The 19,382-nt window shown below is 32.9% G+C and overlaps 1 protein-coding gene and 1 pseudogene across 2 annotated transcripts; one reads left to right on the top strand and one right to left on the bottom strand.

Moving 5' to 3' along the window:
* The first annotated feature begins 1,462 nt into the window (after window positions 1–1,462).
* On the top strand, window positions 1,463–6,762 carry LOC100793087 (cell division cycle-associated 7-like protein; annotated as a pseudogene).
* A 1,094-nt stretch (window positions 6,763–7,856) lies between these two features.
* LOC100792557 (flap endonuclease Xni) lies at window positions 7,857–18,976 on the bottom strand. 2 transcript variants are annotated; one of them, XM_003528446.5, is made up of 15 exons: window positions 18,680–18,976; window positions 18,344–18,566; window positions 17,625–17,704; window positions 16,667–16,705; window positions 16,515–16,533; window positions 14,799–14,852; window positions 13,051–13,178; window positions 12,890–12,958; window positions 11,785–11,870; window positions 10,869–10,978; window positions 10,220–10,270; window positions 9,169–9,227; window positions 8,899–8,943; window positions 8,703–8,777; window positions 7,857–8,366 (listed from the first exon to the last, which is right to left on the bottom strand). In XM_003528446.5, the coding sequence occupies exons 1-15, from the start codon at window positions 18,830–18,832 to the stop codon at window positions 8,247–8,249; spliced, it is 1,311 nt and encodes a 436-aa protein (XP_003528494.2). In that variant the 5' UTR covers window positions 18,833–18,976; the 3' UTR covers window positions 7,857–8,246. The 2 variants fall into 2 exon arrangements, with proteins under 2 accessions (XP_003528494.2, XP_040873298.1); XM_041017364.1 differs by having other exon boundaries at window positions 18,344–18,555; window positions 18,680–18,817.
* Window positions 18,977–19,382: the final 406 nt, after the last annotated feature.

The following is a 19,382-nucleotide window of genomic DNA, read 5'->3' as shown; positions in this document are numbered from 1 at the left end:
AACTATCACAAGCCTCAATCATGAACCTGTTCCAAAACTACAGTCACTCTAGATCAACACAAAATAGAGTACATTCAAGGAAATGTCTAGGCCCTTGATTTGGATCTCAAATTTAGGTTATTATTGATTTGGGTTTTAGAACTGGGTTGTGTGTTGTTGGGTTTAGGGTGTTGTGGGGTTTGGGTCAAGGTTCAGTGGTGTCGTGGTGGTCACAGCATGAACAAGATCACGAAAGTTGATTCATTGAGGAAGAGCACAATAGGGTCATGGATGATGTTTGATTGTGATGGAAACACAATGGCATTCACCACCAACGATGTCGTAGTGGCCCTTGTCACTAATGAGCCAAAGTTTTGTGTTTACTAGTGCCATCGAAACCATCATGCAATGCCATCATCCCTCTCCACAATTGTGTGTTTGCATCACATATTAAGGTTCAAAATGTGAGTTTGGAGAAACAAAATGTTGGATGTTAGGAAGAATGAGAGTGTTTGTGAGATTTTTTTTAATTGATTTGAGATCTATTTTGGAAGATGAAGATTGAAAGAGAATATGGTAGGTGAAAGACTAGTGCAACAACTCATAAGAGAGTTTCAATTTTTTATTTTTTTACTTTAATTAATTCTAACGGTTTTTAATCATCAGAAATTTTAATTTTAATTTTTGAAACAAATACTAACAGTTTTGAGCTGCCACAAATTATGATATCAAATATTTAACAAACTTTATCACTTAACCAACATCAGAGACCAAAAACAAAATTTTTCAAATATCATAAGTAAGCGTAAAATTCGGATATATATTAGGGATTAAAAACATATTTAAGTAAAAAAAATCTTATGATATTTTTATCTTAATCTAATTTTTTAGCAGTATTTAACATTTTATTTGTATTTAAAAACTTAATATCAATGATTTAATTAATTAGCATTGTTTAAAATTATGTATTAAAAAATTATAGTTTAGTATTTTCCCTTTAAACACAATAAATATAAACAGAAAATATGGAAGAAGAAAAATCTGACATTAGGTGAAAAGTTGAAAACATAGTTTCATTTAGGTTAAGTGATAAAAACAAAAAGATAAAGATAAAAAAAAATGGCTACATTATGACTTATTTTGATCACTATATAAATTTTTGTATACTAAAAATAAATTAAATGTGTTTTTAGTTTTCGAAAATATACATTTTTTGCATTAATCTATCTTCAATCTTTTTTCCTTAAGTCAAAATCTTTATTCATTTGTGAATGTTAGGAAGTAAAAGAAAAATACTTTTTACTTTTACTCCATACAAACACTTTACGGAGGGATTAAAAATACATTGTTTTAGACTAAATATAAGAAATAAAGAGAGGAAAAACATTGAAACTTAATTAATTTGTAAAAAGTACCATGTTTTAAGATAAAGAAATTCTTAGTTGAAATATCATTTATAAATTACTTACATTTATTTCACAAAATGAGCAAAAGCTCAGGTCCATAACTTATCAAATGCAAAATTCGATTTATATACTTTACTTAAGCCATCATACTCATAGTTTCCAAATTACTTAATCAAAATTAGTAGTTTCAGTTTGAAATTTCAGTCCGACAAAACTTATGTTTTTAAAGTACTTTTTATAAATGCATAAAAAGGTGTTTTTTTTATAATGAATTTTCCTAGTATATGGTCACACATGTAGTTAAATATCTAAATTTATCTCTTATCATTCTTGTAGTAAATTTGCTTATACCTATTCATAAAAATATTATCAAATGTTTATTAAAATTAAAGTTTCATTTCAATAATTAACAAATCCACTAGAGTCGTTCAGTGGTGGGATTTGAATAATTTGTAAAAAGTTCTATTTTTTAACCTTGTTATCAGCAATGTACACACACAAAAAAAAAATCAATAATCAACATTTGTGGCATTTTAACTGAGAGGGAAAAAAAGAAAAAAAAAATGAGAGGGATTTTGTGGCATTTTAACTGAAAGGGAAATAAGGAGGAGAAAGCGCCAAAATCTTGGCTCCAACATTTCAAAAATCTATCTTTTGTCATAATTTGGAAATCATATTTTGGTTATCTATATTTTTAAAATTTTTAAAAATGTATATAAATTTGTAATAATATAAAAAATAAAAAAAATAATTGTGTTATGAAAAAACAATGGAGTAAAAATTTATATTTAATTATTACAAAATTAATTTTATGTTGTTTATTTATTTATTCACTCTCTTTTCTACTTGTACAAACAAGTAATGATTTTTTTTACAATTTTTTCCTATTTTTATTCATCCAACAATCCACATTTTTCACATTATTTCTTTTCTATTATTTCCTCTATATTTCTCTTTTAACCCTAACAAAACATCAAATCCAAGAGTGAAGATGATGATGATAATAATGAAAACTCCAAGAGTGAAAGTGAAGAAGGGTAAAAAATGAAGGTTACGAGCAAGTCAGAGAGCAAAGGATCAAAGAGAACATAGAGAGAATGTCGAAGCTTGGCTTATTCGACCTTTCTCACAATCTTAAACCCCCAAAGAAAAACTCTCTCCCTAAGAAACAAAAGAGGAACACCCACCAACCCAACCATTTGTGACACTCTCTACTCCGATATACATATTTATATAATAAAATACATGAAAATACGAAATTACATAAAATGAGATTTTATTCAATGAACATAAAAGAGTTCACGTGGGTAAAAAGTTCATATTCACTTCACTATTACCAAATAAAACTTGTTAGAAACATTTTCGGCTCAAAACATCATGCAATTAAACAAAAACTCATGCCCCACATCCTATCAGAGCATTATTTCCCGACATCCTTTAACACAGGGTTTCTTAAAGCAATCCACCTAGGCATCTGCTCTCACGAACACAAAGTCCGAGATCATCACAGGATTCAAACACAAACAACACACGAAGAGTGAGTTATCACATTCCTAACTAATAGAGAGAAACAAGACAACATGTAGATATACATATAATATAAATGAAATACAACTTACTTAAGTACAATTCACGTCATTTCACCACTTGTCTCGTAACATCACATCTCAACACAACACGTCTCATTCATTTTCACATTAAAACACAATATCACTCAAACAATCAATATTGATCAATACACAAGTGTTATGCAACAGTTACACTAAGACTCAATCCTATATGCAATGTGTTTAAAAACTTTTAAATAAATTTTGTATGATTTTTTATTTATTTATTTATATTTGTGAGGGTAGAGGGTGTCACAGGGTTCCATAGTGAATCCCATCATAGTACTCGCCGCGCAAAAATTTGTCGCCCATAAAGAGTCTTACAATTGTGTAATTGCACAGTTCATAGCTCATAACTCAATAAATACAATATCTCAATACACATGTATCTCACAATTTCAATCACATTTTCACGATCTCAATATAACAATTTATCATGCTAATCTAGTAAATTTTATCCAAAATACAAACAATTTATACAAAAACAGCTTCTTACAACATGAGGAGTAAAACCCCTCAAATAATTTCATTAATCATTATCAAAATCATAGGTCAAAAACACGAAAACATCAAGAGCACTCAATTTTATCAACTAATTTGCATCAGAACATCAATTGGTCCATCAAACACAACAATATCGTAACTATAAACATAAATGAAGAATTATAATTCAACAAACATCCTAAAATAAACCCTAATTTAAACCTCTAAGGATCCCTACACACGTTCATTCTAACTTCAATTGCAATAAATTCATCCCTTCGGGCTCACATGTGTAGTCTGAAAGCGATAGCGGCATTTCTAGCAGTTGTCAAAAAATTTTGATTGCTCTGTTAGGGTTTCCAAGCGTTAGAGCAAAGGAGAAGGGATTGAACTCTCTATTTCACTATCTCCGTGCGAGAGATGTTTCTCTCTACGGACATTATTTCATAAATCTCAACGGTGAATGTGTGCAAAAGTGAATTTTGAACCTGGTGTTTAAATTTCACGACGATCTAACGGTTAATAAGTTTGAGATCAAAATTTTACTGAAACATATTTGGGTGTATATGAAAAAAAAAAGCTATGATGCGAGAGACATTTCTCTCACTTCACGTTATTTTACAAATCAAATCACAACGGTGAGAATGTGCAAAAATGAGTTTCAAACTTGGTTTCAAATTTCACGACAATGTAACGATCAACAAGTCCGGAATTATACTTTTACTGGAACGGGATTGAGTGTATACGAAAAAAAGATAAGATTTGAGAGAAGGGAGTATAGATACGTACGATAAATATGTAAACTAACTGTCTTTATAACTAGAGTAGTCTCGACGTATTAGTTAATCTTTTTTATAAAAAAAATAAATTATATTTTACTTCTTATCAAGTGAATAAATAAAACTTCATCTTTATTTTACAAGAAGATATATTTATTTTATTTACCTTAAAATTATTGTTTAATTAATAAAAATATTTCTTCTAAATATTTAATTATAAAATTTTTATTATTTTCCTAAAATTTTATTTTTTAAAATTTATTTACGTAAAAAAAGAACGTTACATCGTTCATCCCAGAGACGCTCTTCCAGGTTTTTTTCTTAATTTCCTCGTTTATAAGTGTTTTGATCGCAATGGAACGTGAAAAGGAGCAAACTTTCTTTCTGGTTTGTTAGTATTTCCCCAAAGGTGTCACCTTTTTTTTTTCCCTTTCTGTGGAAGTGGAAACCCACTTCCATTTTGGAAGCAAACGAGACATGAACGTGAACATGGCTAGGCTAAGATATTGTATATCAGTGTTTTGAAATTTAATATTAGGGATTTTGTATTTAAGCTAGTATACACTTTTTAAAGTAAATTTGGTGTTGTTTTTTCAATTAGAATCGGAGTTTTACTTTGGTAATATATGCTGAACTTCAATGCAAACTTTTGTTATTGTTATTTAAAGGTGAAACTCTAGTTTTGATTGAAGAACATAAAATTGCTTGAGGAATTGTGGCTAAGTTTTGTCTAAACATAAAATGGCATTATTTATATGCCCATTAGTCATTATCACATTTCATCATTTGTGTTGACATGATGTTTCAGTAAATCTTTTAGATATATCTGAAATATTTCATTGGTTTGCAGAATAATGAGTCTGGTACTAATTAACTATGCTGAGAGACCTCTTCGTGAGTCAGCAAGTAAAGAAAAAGATGAAGTAGATATTGTTATACCAGAAGGTACAAACCCGGAAGTTTACACTGAAGAGCAGGATAAGCTTCTGGGAGACTGTGAGAGTACTTGGGAATTGTATGTAGATGGATATGATGAAGATGGGAACCGTATATATGATCCAATCAAAGGAGAGGCATGTCATCAATGCAGGTAATATTCATTGTATATTGATTAATTCACTATGCTCCTTGGGATATGCCTTATTTCCTTGTAGGGTTTATTAGTTTCTATTCCTAAACAATTTATTTTGGCAAAAGCAATTAGAAGCTTGTATTGTTAAAAGAAGATACATATATGCTTACATTAGAACACTCCCGTGTCTTCTCCCTGCTATTTATTTATTTTAAACATAATCTAGTTCCAATTTCATTTCCTGAAACTTTTTTCCCTGATGTTTCAATTTTAGATAGCAAATCTTCTTTAACATGCTTGGTATATTTGACATGTTTTATGTTTGATCTAGAACATCACGTGTTCTGATAATGTTACCTCAATCAGATGAAAGCTTGGAATGAGAAGGCTTTGCAATTTAGCTACTGCTTTTTGCTTCCTTTTGAATGGTGTGGTACCTTAACTAGTGAAAATGGTTTTACACATTTTTTATTGAAGAACACAGACTCAGTTCCTTTTCGTAATGCCAGTTAACATATAAAGTTGGCCATTCGTCCATATGATTCTTGTTTCAGGGCAAAGTTTTCATAATCATTAGCTTATTTGCAGGTAGAAAACTCTTGGCCAGCATACTCATTGCAACAAATGCCAATTACTCCTAGGGCAATTTTGGGGAGATTGCCTGTACATGAGGTAACATTATTTAAGCTGAGGTTCAGATTGAGAAAAGGACTTTTCATTCAGAACTTTAAAAAATGATGGCATCTATTATTATATCAGCCAACTGTGTTGAAAAAAATATGGCTCCATGCCTCCATCTAAAACTAACAAGTATAACTTTGTGTTGTGTCAACCACTGTCATTCTGTCAAGTTTGATGCTAGACATTTTTTTCTACTATTATTTTATAGATATGGAGAAAATGTGGTAGAAGTCCACCATAACACAAAATGGACTTGCCTCCTTGTCGGGATATTTGCCACTACAGTCCTTGCCGCAGGGGAAAAGGTTGGATGTCTACTGGCAAAATATACAGTAGGTTAGTATTGCACAACATAGTAATTAGAATCTTAGATTTGTGATTTGAATCATACAATTTGATGTGATTCGGTTGGCTATCTATTTCTATAGGATGTATTTGAAGTTACTTTTCAATGTCCCTAAATCTTATGATTCAATACTAGTTATGATTAATGATTCACAATTCACAATTTGAATCTCGAATTCTCGATATGATAATCTTGTTGCATAATATAACATTAGCCTTTTCCCTATATTTTGTTCTTAGTTTTTAACTGAGTCCTATGCTATGTGATCCATGTTGCTGATCTAACTTAGTAGGATTAGATTTTTGTTGTGTCTGTTCTATCTTCTTTGGTGCATGTGAAAAAATAAACTTCAGGCCATCATAAATTATTACATATATTTGCTTCAACATTCTTTAAAGAAAAATTCTTAGTGCATGTTTGGATTTTAATTCAAAATGCGGTGCATGAATTCCAAAGTAAATCTAATGGTTCACTAACTTAGTTTTGCAAAAGGAAGGGTCTGGATGCTTTTACAAACTTCATTTTGCTCCAAACATCTGTTTACAACTGAAAAACAAACATGCGCTTATCCTTTCTTTGTTCTTTTTGTTACTTGGGGGTGCTGGAACTGATTCTTCCCTTGTAATTTATATAGAGCCCTCAGCCGTGGGTTTTGACAAAGTTCTGGTAACATAATTCATAGGCAGTTTTATGGATTATTGAAAGGTGTATACAAACTATTAACAAACAAATTATGTTTGTTGATCCTTTTTTGAAATGTGATTTATATTAGCTTTATTTTAAAAGACAATTTGCATGATTGGACGAAACGGTATCGAACACTATTTACTTGCGTGACACCCATAAACAACACAACACACCGAAAAGAGAAAGCATCCATGCATGAAATAAGCAAAAATAGAATAGACTATAGCATATGGTTTTTTTTGGGTGAACCAAGATATCCCACATACAAAAGTCAAAGACTAATTTTTCGATCCATTTTTTTATATGCAGAAAGAAATCAGGAATCAAACCTGTGATCACAATTAAGATTATTTATCAATTATATCATACATTGATATAACATGTTTTAAGGGAATAAGCAAAAATAGAATATACTATAACATATATGTTTTATTTAATGATTTCTCTTATGAATAATAAAATCATCAGTATTTGATTTAATAATTAAGGATAAAAAAGGGAATTGGACAAAAGATTGATTTCCCTCTAATCCCAAGTTTAAACAGCTTATATATTTCACCATGTTTTACTATTTTAATTTGATGATTAAACGCAATTGAATTATTATTCTTTCACAATCGCACATCACATAATTTGTGGTTTTAGCTGAACGAAAGTCCACATTTCAAAATCAAAGACTGAAGCAATCATCCCAATCAATCCTAAAAAAATACCAATTGCGTTTCCAAAACCATGTGCCAAATTACTGTTTCTTAATAAAAGCATTAAATCCCATAATCATTCTGTTATTTGACACTAAGAATGTGGATGTAGATAAAAGATAAAAGCTTCTCCGTCACTTTTCTCGTTCTATATTTCACCAAGGAACGCATTAGTACGAGTGCACTTTCTGCAAATTTCTGCAACATGTTTCCTAAAATCTACAGCTATCTAGACAAATACTACGACTCGACTATTCTGTTCTTCCTAGTGCTTACTCTAATGCACTTTTTACCTAACAAAAATGGAAATTTGTGTCAAACTACCAAAAATTAACAATGAAGATCGCAGAGCCATCTCAGGAATGCATAGATATCCACACAAGAACAACTCGCTCTGCTTTACTATATACACTTGAAAACCCTCGTGTTATGTACTGTTCAAGTATTGAAATGTTCTATTCAAAGAATCCCCTCTATACAAGAAAACCTGATGACTCAACGAGTTTCATCTTGAATCCAACTTTCCCCACAAATGAACTGTTCTCCTGATGATAGGATCAGCTGAAAACCCTTCTGCGTATGCACTGATAGCTGTTAAAAGGCTGTTGAATTTGCTACCATTGTCCTGTACACGATTTATTTTTACCAGTTAAAATACATGCATTGAGCAATGTCAAAACATAATAGGGTACCTTAAAACATTTGTAGTACTGATATAATATTGTATTTAACATCTTTTGATCACAAGGTTCCCCTCCCCTCCACTACCCACAGCATTAATGGCAACAACCAGCTAGTTTATGACAGCGACATGGGTTATGCTTGTTATGGCAGAAAAACTTGATACTGATATATTAGCTTTATAATAAATAAACTCTGTAATTGGACTGAAAAGACCATGCTAAAAACTAATTAAAAAATATACAAGTCGAAAATTTAAACTGCCTTCAATGCCACAAACCTCTGGTTTATTAAACGAGAGATCTCTTATAGCGAGCGGTACCATGTACAATGGAAGATCAGAACGCAACAATGCCTGTCATAATTTGAAGTACTAACACATGAAGACAAAGTTGTATAGATAACAGGACAAATAGATGCTGAGAAAAAGTAGAAAAAAGAGGAGAGAAATAAATATTAGAGATTAAGATGCTTGCCAGTTCCTTGCTCAAGACTGCCTGCTCAGCATTTTCGATCAAGGCCTAGAAGGAAAATCACAAATGTAAGCACAATATTAGTGCTGAGTGTCAATGTAGAATATGAAGGTGAGCTACAATAATTTTAAGTAGGGAACTGCCTACATTCAGATACTAAATGCAACAAGAAACCTCACTAATCATGTTGAACTAGACATAAATTCCAATGAGAACATTTTAATCATCATGTGAGCAAACTTGCATGCGAAGCATAATATCAATCAGGAATACCTTTTTAATGCGATCCTCTTTAATTTGATCCACAGAATCCAACAACCTCTCCAATGTGCCTGCTCATATAGGTGAAGAAATATGCTTACAACCATACATAAATTAAAAAATATTCAAGGTACAAGACCAAGTAGCTGCAAACAAAAATCTTTTCCAGTGTGTTCAAGAAAGTTAAATTATTTGGATGACTATACTATCAGATGCCAACCAAGCACCCAAGCGATAAAACTTAAAAGTAATTCAAATAGTTTTTAAAACACTCAATAAGTAGAACAAGAACCAAACTGACAAGGGAAAACAATCAAAGAAAGGACTGTTATATCTGCAGCATTATAAACTAATTAAGTCAATAAACTTGCACTGTCTTTTTCTGGACAGTGCAATAAAGGTAGTAAGGTACTGTCAATTTGTGATTTTCCAGCCAAACCAAACACTTGAAAAGGATACAGCAAAGGAATTATGATAAGAACCCAGGTATTTCATTACAGAAAGAAGTAATTCCAATGATAACTCGGTGCAGAACCTCTGACTCTCACAGGAAAAGAAAATACAGATAGCATAGCACATGGCAGGGAACTCCAGCCCAAACCTCACCAAATTCTTGTCCAACCTCTCTCCTTTCCCTGTGCATTTTATCAACCCAAGAGAGACCTCACTTTTGCTATGTCTACTTTCTCTACCTGCTATTTAAGAATTCAGTAATAAGTATGGTGAAAACCCCTCTTTCCCTCCCTCACCTTCCTCCCATGGTCCAGCATAGGGGGTGCCTAACAAATCTATTATCACTCACATTTTGTTTTCCCTTACCATGTCTCCTTAGATTCTTGATTTGGGCATAAGCAAATAAAAATGCCAGCTCTTATTAGATAGGAAGACAGACTCTCATAGTTAAGTTTGTAAAAGTCAAATCACAGACCATGGCACTTGATGAATATTGAATTCTCACGATGCCAGAATATGTTTTACCAATGAATCCAACACTAGATGAGAATCCTCAACTTAACACAATGTAACCTTTTGGAAAAAGAAAGAGAAAGTTAATAAACCTCACCAAATCTACTGATTAATTGCACAGCATGAACATCTCCAATTCCATGAACTCCTGCATTTATAAAGTATTAAAAGTATTAAATATTTGTTAAAATTTCAGAAGCTTATATAACTTAACCCCTAAGAGCATGCTTAGTACAGGATCATTCTAAGGAAATGATGATTCAATAGTTTGTCACATAAAAATACATAGAATGGTGATTCCAACACTAAGATGGGACTCCTTCCAAATATAAGAATGGCCCGAGGATGGGATTCCTTCTGCAACAGAATGAATTAATGTTATCATATTTAATAAGTGACTTTCTACAATGATGTAGGATATTGGTCTTGTTGAAATTAAGGAGAAAAGATAGAAAAGAAAGAAGGGAAGACACATTTTAATAATGAGATTCTGATGTTATGATGTGGTAATAAATCACTGACCTAATACCAGTACAACTAAAGAACTAAATCCTGACACAAGACTAAATACTAAAATAATAATTCTAATTCCAACAGGTCTTAAACCCATTGATTTCATAGGTGACTAATAAGAAATTATGCATATCGACAAATTTGAAAAGCTTCTCAGATTCTTAATAACCCTTTTCTATTTCATTTCTCATGTTTCAGCAAATAACATTTGAAATGGAGGAGCACAAAATAACCTGGAATATTATCAGATCTATCACCAGTAAGTGCGATCATATCTGCAAACTGGGATGGTTTCAGACCTCCATATCTCTCTTCAAAATCCTCAACTCCAAATGAAACCATCCTGTTGAAAAAAATAGAAACAGTCCAATGTATCAAAAAAATAGAAACAGTCTTATTGAAATGAAAGGACAGAGGCATATTGTGACTGTAAACCATGGGTCAGAATACAACACAAATGAGAGATTACATAGGCTTATTGCAAAAAGTTACAAATAAATGGAGGATATTTGGTTTCCTCTTAATCAAATATTATGTGCCTATAATCTACATTTATTACAGAATAATCCTACTGATTCTCGACAAGTCCAAAAACATAAGAATAAACTACTTTGTAAATTGCAACTGTAAATAATAATAATTATTGTTATTATAAATATTATAAGGCTATTAAATTTTGAAAATCTTTCTGTGGCAGCCTTGTTGCACTTTGTTTCAATTTGATTTATGAAGAAGCATATTATTGAATTGTTATCAAGCATGCAACACCAGTATTGTTCCATGTAATACAGTTTTTTCACTATTAGTTTATGAAAGAAGTTCATGCAGCACTCAATAAGCAATACTAAGAGATAGAGCAACATGTGTTAGCATAATATTTACATCGCCAATAAGGTATAATGGTCCACACTCTAAAATAGCAGGGAGTTCAAATGTAAAAAATGAATCTCTTTTTCAATTGTTTTCCTCTGGTGATGTGATTATCCATGTATAAAAGGATAAGTGAGAAGGAAAAAAAAGGTAAAAAAATGTTTATTTGATTATTTCTCATTATATTAAAGTCAGAAATAAAGTGCTATCATATCAATTATGGCACTGTATCATTAGCCAGCACAAGACATAAAAGCGGAAATTATGTCTGATACTAACTGATCACCACGTGGAGCAATTCGAAGGAGACGCAGCGAAGGAGATAAAATCTGAAAAAAATCTTTGTCGGGGGAGACAACTCGTACCTATCATCAAGATAAGACAAACATTTGTAGCATTGACTTAGCAATGCCATTGAAGTCATTTCCATAAAGAAAGCATAAATATCAAGTTATTTATAATTTTATTCAAGCAAAATAGCCCCATCATAATTCAATCAAGTCTTATCAATCACACTAGTAATTAGCATGAAAAAACCATAATAAACATTGGCAGAAATTTCAATATCATCAACAGACTAACAAATATACATATCAAACAAAACAGAAAATCAATGGTATTTTCACCAATACTAAATAATAATTACTACCAGGAGGAGGCAATTGACAAAAGAGGACAAGGAAAATCTTCAACTGTCAAACCACAGGAAGGTAGTCAAAAGTAATTCGATTGCACAACTATTCAGCTATGCAAATTTTAACCTTCCTTATCAAAGCTTCCATATCACTACTTGTCCTTTCTACTCCCATTCAATTTAACTAAAATGACATTGATACTTATGAAACAATGTAATTATCTTGTTTAAAACCCAGAAGATTTAACATTTCAATTGATTAATAAATGCATATTTACAAAACTACTAGAATCAAGAATGAATTGCGACTTAACTAAACCCCAAAAGCTTACTCAAGGGGAAAGGATTGCCCTAGTCATTATGTATTTTTGGCCACATACATGGTCATGGGATCTCCACTCTCACACCTAGGACCAGGGATGGATGCACATTACCAGTTATGGGGGCAATTGCATTGGGAACAGAATACAGATTGGGCTTAAATTCAAACCAAAAAGCTAGCTCACATGGGCTATAATTATATGGAATATTTTGACCATATACCTAGCTGATGTGGGATCTTAACAATAACACTGTTATTAAACTGAATAACACAATTATATAAATAACAATGCTTGCAGTACAGAGAGAGGTTTTGCATGTACTCTCATAATTGTACACTTTCATTTGGTCAAGACTTGAAGAGAACAATATTTCCTCAAATCTGAAAATGTGCATCAGAGTAATATTCAAATTCATTAAGGAGATCACCTTGTACCCAGCATCAACACTCCTTAAGGCTAATGTTCCAATCACATCATCTGCCTCTACACCTGGAACCTATCATAGTATCATTGAATGAATTTGTATCAATAATATTATATTACACCCTTAAAATCTGTAACCAATATAAATCCACAACTTATACTTGCCTCGATGATTTTTATGGACATAGCCTTGATGGATGCTTTGAAGTATTGAAGTCCCTGAACAATGGTATCAGGAGTTGGAGGACGGTTGCTCTTGTATGCAGGGTATAGATTGTGCCGAAAATTCTGGCCTTCAAATAAAGTGCACATGAAATTAAGATACATAACATAATGAAGCTGTAATGCAAAGTGTTGAAGTAAGACATGATCAACGAATACAGGTAAAACTTACTTAAATAGGGAAATTAATCAGTTAGTCATTCTAAAAACACAGTAAGACGTAAATATTAACTACCCAAGTAGACGAGTAGGATTTGAATTGAAGCCCCATCAAAATCAAAGTGAGACAAATATGAACAGAATAAAAGATCAGGGCCATGCAGAACCACATTATTACAGCCTACGATTATAAGCAGATAGATATTATGGTCCCCAAATGAAGCATGAGAAAGGAATATAAAGATGCAACAGAACAATCCAGGAAGTACATATTTATATTTAATTTGGCTTACAACAGCCCAGGAAGACAAACATCCGGTCTTCATTGATATGGAAAAGGTGAAAGATAAGGTGCCAAGAGATGTATTGGGGAGGGACCTAGAGAAGAAAGGACTTCATATTGCCTAGTTTGAGCAAACAAGGCTATGTACGAGGGGATCACAACTGGTATAAGTTAAGGTCACAAATAACAATAGATTTTCCAATAACTATAGGACTGCATCAAGGGTAAACATTGAGCCCCTATCTTTGTACTACTACTAAAGAGCATATTCAAGAGCAGTGCCATGATGCATGTTTTTTGGCAGATGATATAGTCCTAGGTGGAGAGTTGACAGGGAGATCAATGAGATGTTCTTGACGTGGAGGTGGGTTTTGGAAGCACATGGCTCTTGTTTAAGTAGAAGCATGTAATGTAAATTTAGCAAAGGCGCACCAATCCTGGATTAGAGGTAAAAGTTAGAGACCATACCTCAACAGAAATCTCATGGTTCAAGTACCATGGATCCATTAAACAAAAGACAGAAATAGAGAGAAATGTAAACCATAGGATGCAAGCAGGGTGAATGAAGAGGAGTGCCTTGAGTGTTATTTGCAACAAAAAGGTATGTACCACTCAAGCTTAAGGAAAAAATTTACGACTATAACTATAAGACCCGCAACACTGTAAAGACTAAGTGTTGGGCAGTAAAAGGCAAACAAAAGAATATACTGAATGTTTTGTCTATGGACATGATTGATGATTCACACTAGAAGTCTAGAACACTATGGTGTCATTTGATCCATTTAGCCAACCCAACATAGAGGGAAAAAGCTAGATTTTTTTTTTAATTTGGCTTAGAAATATAGCCAAAGCATTATATTCTCCAAAATCTAGAGCCTAACTTTCTTGACAAGTTCCCAAAACAGTTGAGATCATTATCTGGATTACCTCCATCCTTATGATGACAAAAGTGCATCATCTGAATGAAATCCAGACATATGAATGTGAAAGGGTACCTATATAGAGAGTTTAGGAGCTAGAGGAGTTTTACTTGGGATGGGTGGACAAAGTAAAAGAGCACTTTATTTGTGGAAGCCAAATAATTTAAGAAAAAAAATGCATAGAAAGATTATTTTTTTAAAAGAAATTAAGCACTCCACTCCACTCCACTCTTGCCTGTATATAACCACAAAAGAATGAGATTCAAATCCTGACACTGTTCTCATATTCCAACTTCATCATGCAAATACTGAAACTCAAAAAAACATACCTTTTGCAGTAAAACTTTCTTTTGATGAATTATATGTATGACCAATAGGAATTCCTGAAATGAAAAGGTTTTCTCTATTAAAATTGTGTTTGAGAGCGGCTTTACAAGCCAATGAACCTGAGAAATGAAGTTAGCTGCTAGGAAGAAAGAGACGCAAAATGATATGTTTCAAATCCTTAATATGCCCAGAAACTAAAGTACATCAACAGCTTCGAGAAGCAATTTGTACATGACTGAACATAGTTTCCTCCTATGTTACTGTCTTCACAGATCATGATAGGTTCCACCTAAATACAACATCCTAGATTATCAGTGCAAGAATTTGGTGGGAAACCATGCAGCAAATACTACTTTATTGTTTATTTATCTATTTATGCTTTCCAGGTGCAAAAATCTTCCTTTCTCTACAGTTTCTGATCAAACTAAAGGCTGCTATTTCCTAAAATGCTAATGATTAGACATCAAATTACTTCTAATTTCTGTTATATTTGTTGTTTCATTTATGATTATGGTAATCCATTAGTACAAGATAAGATGCTGTTTTCCTTAAATGCTAACGATTAGACATCAAATTACTTCTAATCTGTTATATTTGATCTTTTATTTATGATTATGGTAAACCATGATATGAATCCATTAGTACAAGATATGCCAAAACAGAAACTCAAGAAGATTGCAAAAATATGAAAGCATTCAACTCCATCTCACTACATAATTCCTATTGTCATGTTAAAACAAAAGGCTAATACTTTGGCAGGAACTGCAAAGGTAGTCCAGCAGAAATAGAGCAATGGCATAAGTCTATATTCCATGTTTTAGTGAGGCAGGTAGCACAAGGATGTTTTAGTCTTATGCTCAACAGGAAACCTTATATACTTCATAGAAAACAAATGTAAATAGTGTATGACCAATATTGCTAGCAGAGGATACTTTAAGGTTAAATAAAAACTTCGTACCCCATTGCACAAATGTAAATAGTGTATGACCAATATTGCTAGCAGAGGATACTTTAAGGTTAAATATTATGACAAAAAGAATTCTTCAAGGCCAATCTGGAATACAGACTGAAAAGATGCACAGTTTTAATCAAACTTAACAATATAAAAAATAACAACATTATTTTTATTTGTATAACCAGTTTGACACATTCCTTTTCTATTTCCTTTTTTTAAAAAAAAGCTTCTCATTAATTTCACAAGTCGATGTAATATGAATTCAATTTTCTTACGGAGGAATCATTTGAAAATGCAGACCAAACTGAACAGATCTCCTAAAGTTTAAGACCACACAAACAGTACCAAAGTTATGTAGGTGTCCATTCTTCTGTTTCATTCACACTACATTTCTAATTTAGGGCTTCATCCATTATGCCCATCATGCTATCCTTGTATTCCATGTTTTGCCTCCCAGCATTTTTATTGTCATTGGAGTCAATAGAATTTCTCTTATATCCTTTTGTAAATAGAGCAATCCAAATTCAGTCAAGGAAACCAATACTATCTCAATCAAAACATAAGGAGCACAGCAAAATGCTGCATCAAAACTAATTTCATAATTGATCATCAATGTAATCATACTGCATACACCCAAAAAAAGTAAAATAGTAGAGAAAAGAAGTATCACAATGATTAAAAAAAAGTTTACTTTTTTAGCATAGAGGATATCAGAGGAAAAAATTAGAAAAACATACAAGCAAATATAGAGGTAGTCACTCACCATCATGGTCAAACACTACCTGCATGCAAAAGAAACCAAAAGATTAACTGATTGTAAACACGACAAAAAGAATAAGATTAAAATAATAGGAAAAAAATAGTGACAATGAAATTTTGTATGGAAATACATGCTTTATAACATAAATAACTTACCACCACATGGGAAGGGATAAATTCCAAAACATCAATTATCTGCAAGAAAGATAACCAAGAATAACTAGAAGATAAAAACAACAAATCAGTTAAACAAAATGAAACTTATATGTGTGTTCATTATTAAACCGCAATTAAAATCATTATATAATACTGCATTGTCAATTAAAAAAAATTGTGGTTCAATTTGAATAACTTCCAAGAAATCTGCATTATTTTTCTTCTTTGTTGATTAAGAAAATGCCACTACAAAGTTTCTTCAGTGCAAATTAAAATTATTGCTCATTAAGTCTATAAGATTAATCAAGAAGACAAGTGAAAAATGCTGCAGAAAAGTTTAAATTATAGCTCTTATAAGACCATGTGTTTGCACTTGCTGACACAACAAACAGCATTATTTAATTAGACAAATGATTATAAAGGCGCTTATATTTATATTATAGTACAACAATAATGCCCACACGACAATAAATGTAAGTCAGGTGACAATAATATAAGAATGTAAGAGATCATACTTATAGGCATACTAAAAATAAAAAATAAAAAAACTAGCAATTCGACTTAACAAGTTAATCTTATACTCTAAACACACTGATCAGCTTACCCCAAGAAACTGCAAGCCAATACCCTTTACCTTTCCGTGCTTGGAACAATTGCTCTTCAAACTATCTTATATTTCATTGTCTATCCCAAAGTATTTTTTTTCAATGGGTATTAAAATTAGTTGTTCATATTTTTCCATAAAACTCAAGAGTAATCTTGTTGAGCGGCAAAATTCCTTCATCTATAGCTTTATTGTTCAGATACCAATGTAGAAACAAGAAAGAAACAAATCACCAAGATGACAAACAAATGATGCCAGGAGCATAAAAAGTTTATGAATTCTACAAATTAAAATGAGAAAATAAAAAATAAAAAAAATCAAACATCTACATACACGTCTATACAGATAACTTACAAGCGATAGTGCCGTAAACATCATTAAAACCCAATCTCCATTTCCATCAGCATGTGTTAGATGGCCATGGTGCAACTTTGCTATCACACCATGAAAAAGATTAACAACAATCAGCTACACTCCTCAAACAAAACCCCAAATCAAAAAATGAAAAAAAAAATAAAAAACAAAGAGCGAACAACAGAAAGCCAATTATCCAAAACAACTTTTAATTTTATCAAACAGCAAAATTTACACAATAAAGCATACTGTACAAGTTTTATTGAACACGTGGCACAATTAAAATCCTCTTCTTCAAAACCTATAGCAACATAGCAAATACACTCCAAATAGAAGATAATTCAAGTAGAGCCTCCTTTTAGTGCCTGAATTTGTAAGACGCTATCATAGTAGTCTCTGGAATAAAAAATTGTCAAATAAATCCTAGAAATTAAAACTACTGTCAATAATAATTTTAGGGCAGCAGTTTTAATTTCAAAGATTTATTTGACATTTTTCTAATTCCAAAGAGACTATCATGACAAGGCCTCACGAATTCAGGGTTCACTTAATAATAGTTCAGAGGAAACGAAGCCAACATAACAAGTTTAAAAAGCCATTGGATAAGATAACGATGTAGCTGGTGGTCCATAAAACACTCACCACGCCCTAGAAAAGGAAGTGAACAACACAATTCTAATTCAGCGTGAACTAAAACGAGTAAAGAAAACGAAACGTGCCTAAAAGCTTGTAGTACGCGCGGTGAATAATCGAAGTACCGTCAATGATCATCACTCTGCCATTCAAAGGATCGCTGTTCGTCACACGTTCCGCATTGACAGCAGAACCTAACTGCATCGCCCGAGCGGTTCCGATTCCGGCGCCGGGAACCAACGTCGCCGCGGCGGTTGGCGGAGTCGCGGGAACAGCTCCCGGCGATTCTGAAGTAGCACTACAATAGCCCTAACGATAAAAGCAAACCAAAAAAAAAGGAAAGAGAAAGAGAAATTTCAACAGAATGAAAACACAGCACAGTGCAGCGTGTAATGATAATATATAATAGGTGAGTGTGTTACCTTAGAGAGTGGCGCGCGCGAAGAACGAAGCAGCCACGGGGTTCGAAGATTGCGAGAGAAACTCGTGGCGTTGACGTGGCGCGGGAACGGAAGCTTTCTCAACAAGAAATGAGAGTGGAGAAATAGGTTATGGTACTTATAGCAACACGCCATTTGTGTGAGGTTTGTTGCTATAGCAGTGACAGTCACAGATAGACGTTGAAGCAAGTCACGGCATGGAAGAAGAGAGACCGCGAGAGAAATGGAAGAGAAACGAACCTTGTGCTGTTCCTGTGTCGGAACCGGGTGCTAAATATCAAATATATCAATTTTGGGATGGTCTGGGCCCAAACAGTGGGTGGCCCATTATATTTGCACCTCTTCGGCAATTACTAAACACATCCATGTTTTGCTTGAAGCACCTTAAAACTTTCTAATACCCCTTTTTTGCCCCTCTTCCTCTCTCCCTCCTCCTCCCTAAACCATCACCACTACCCCCGTTTGACCCTTCTTATTTTGAGGTCATATCGAGTATTCAGAGTTTGTCTTGATTTGCTACCGCTCTCACATATTTCCTCCACATGTGCCGCCACCCAACACCACCCAGATTCGCCCACACACCTCGCACCACCCAAATTTGCGCATGCTGTCACCTTGTCACCATCTAGATCTACGCACCCCTCTTTCCTTTGCGCATGTTGCCACCAGAGAGAGTCTTCAAGTG

The sequence above is a fragment of the Glycine max genome, chromosome 7, assembly GCF_000004515.6.
Source record: "Glycine max cultivar Williams 82 chromosome 7, Glycine_max_v4.0, whole genome shotgun sequence".
Classification (NCBI taxonomy): domain Eukaryota; kingdom Viridiplantae; phylum Streptophyta; class Magnoliopsida; order Fabales; family Fabaceae; genus Glycine; species Glycine max.
Note: the sequence above shows the minus strand (reverse complement) of the source record. Positions and strands in the feature narration are given on the sequence as shown.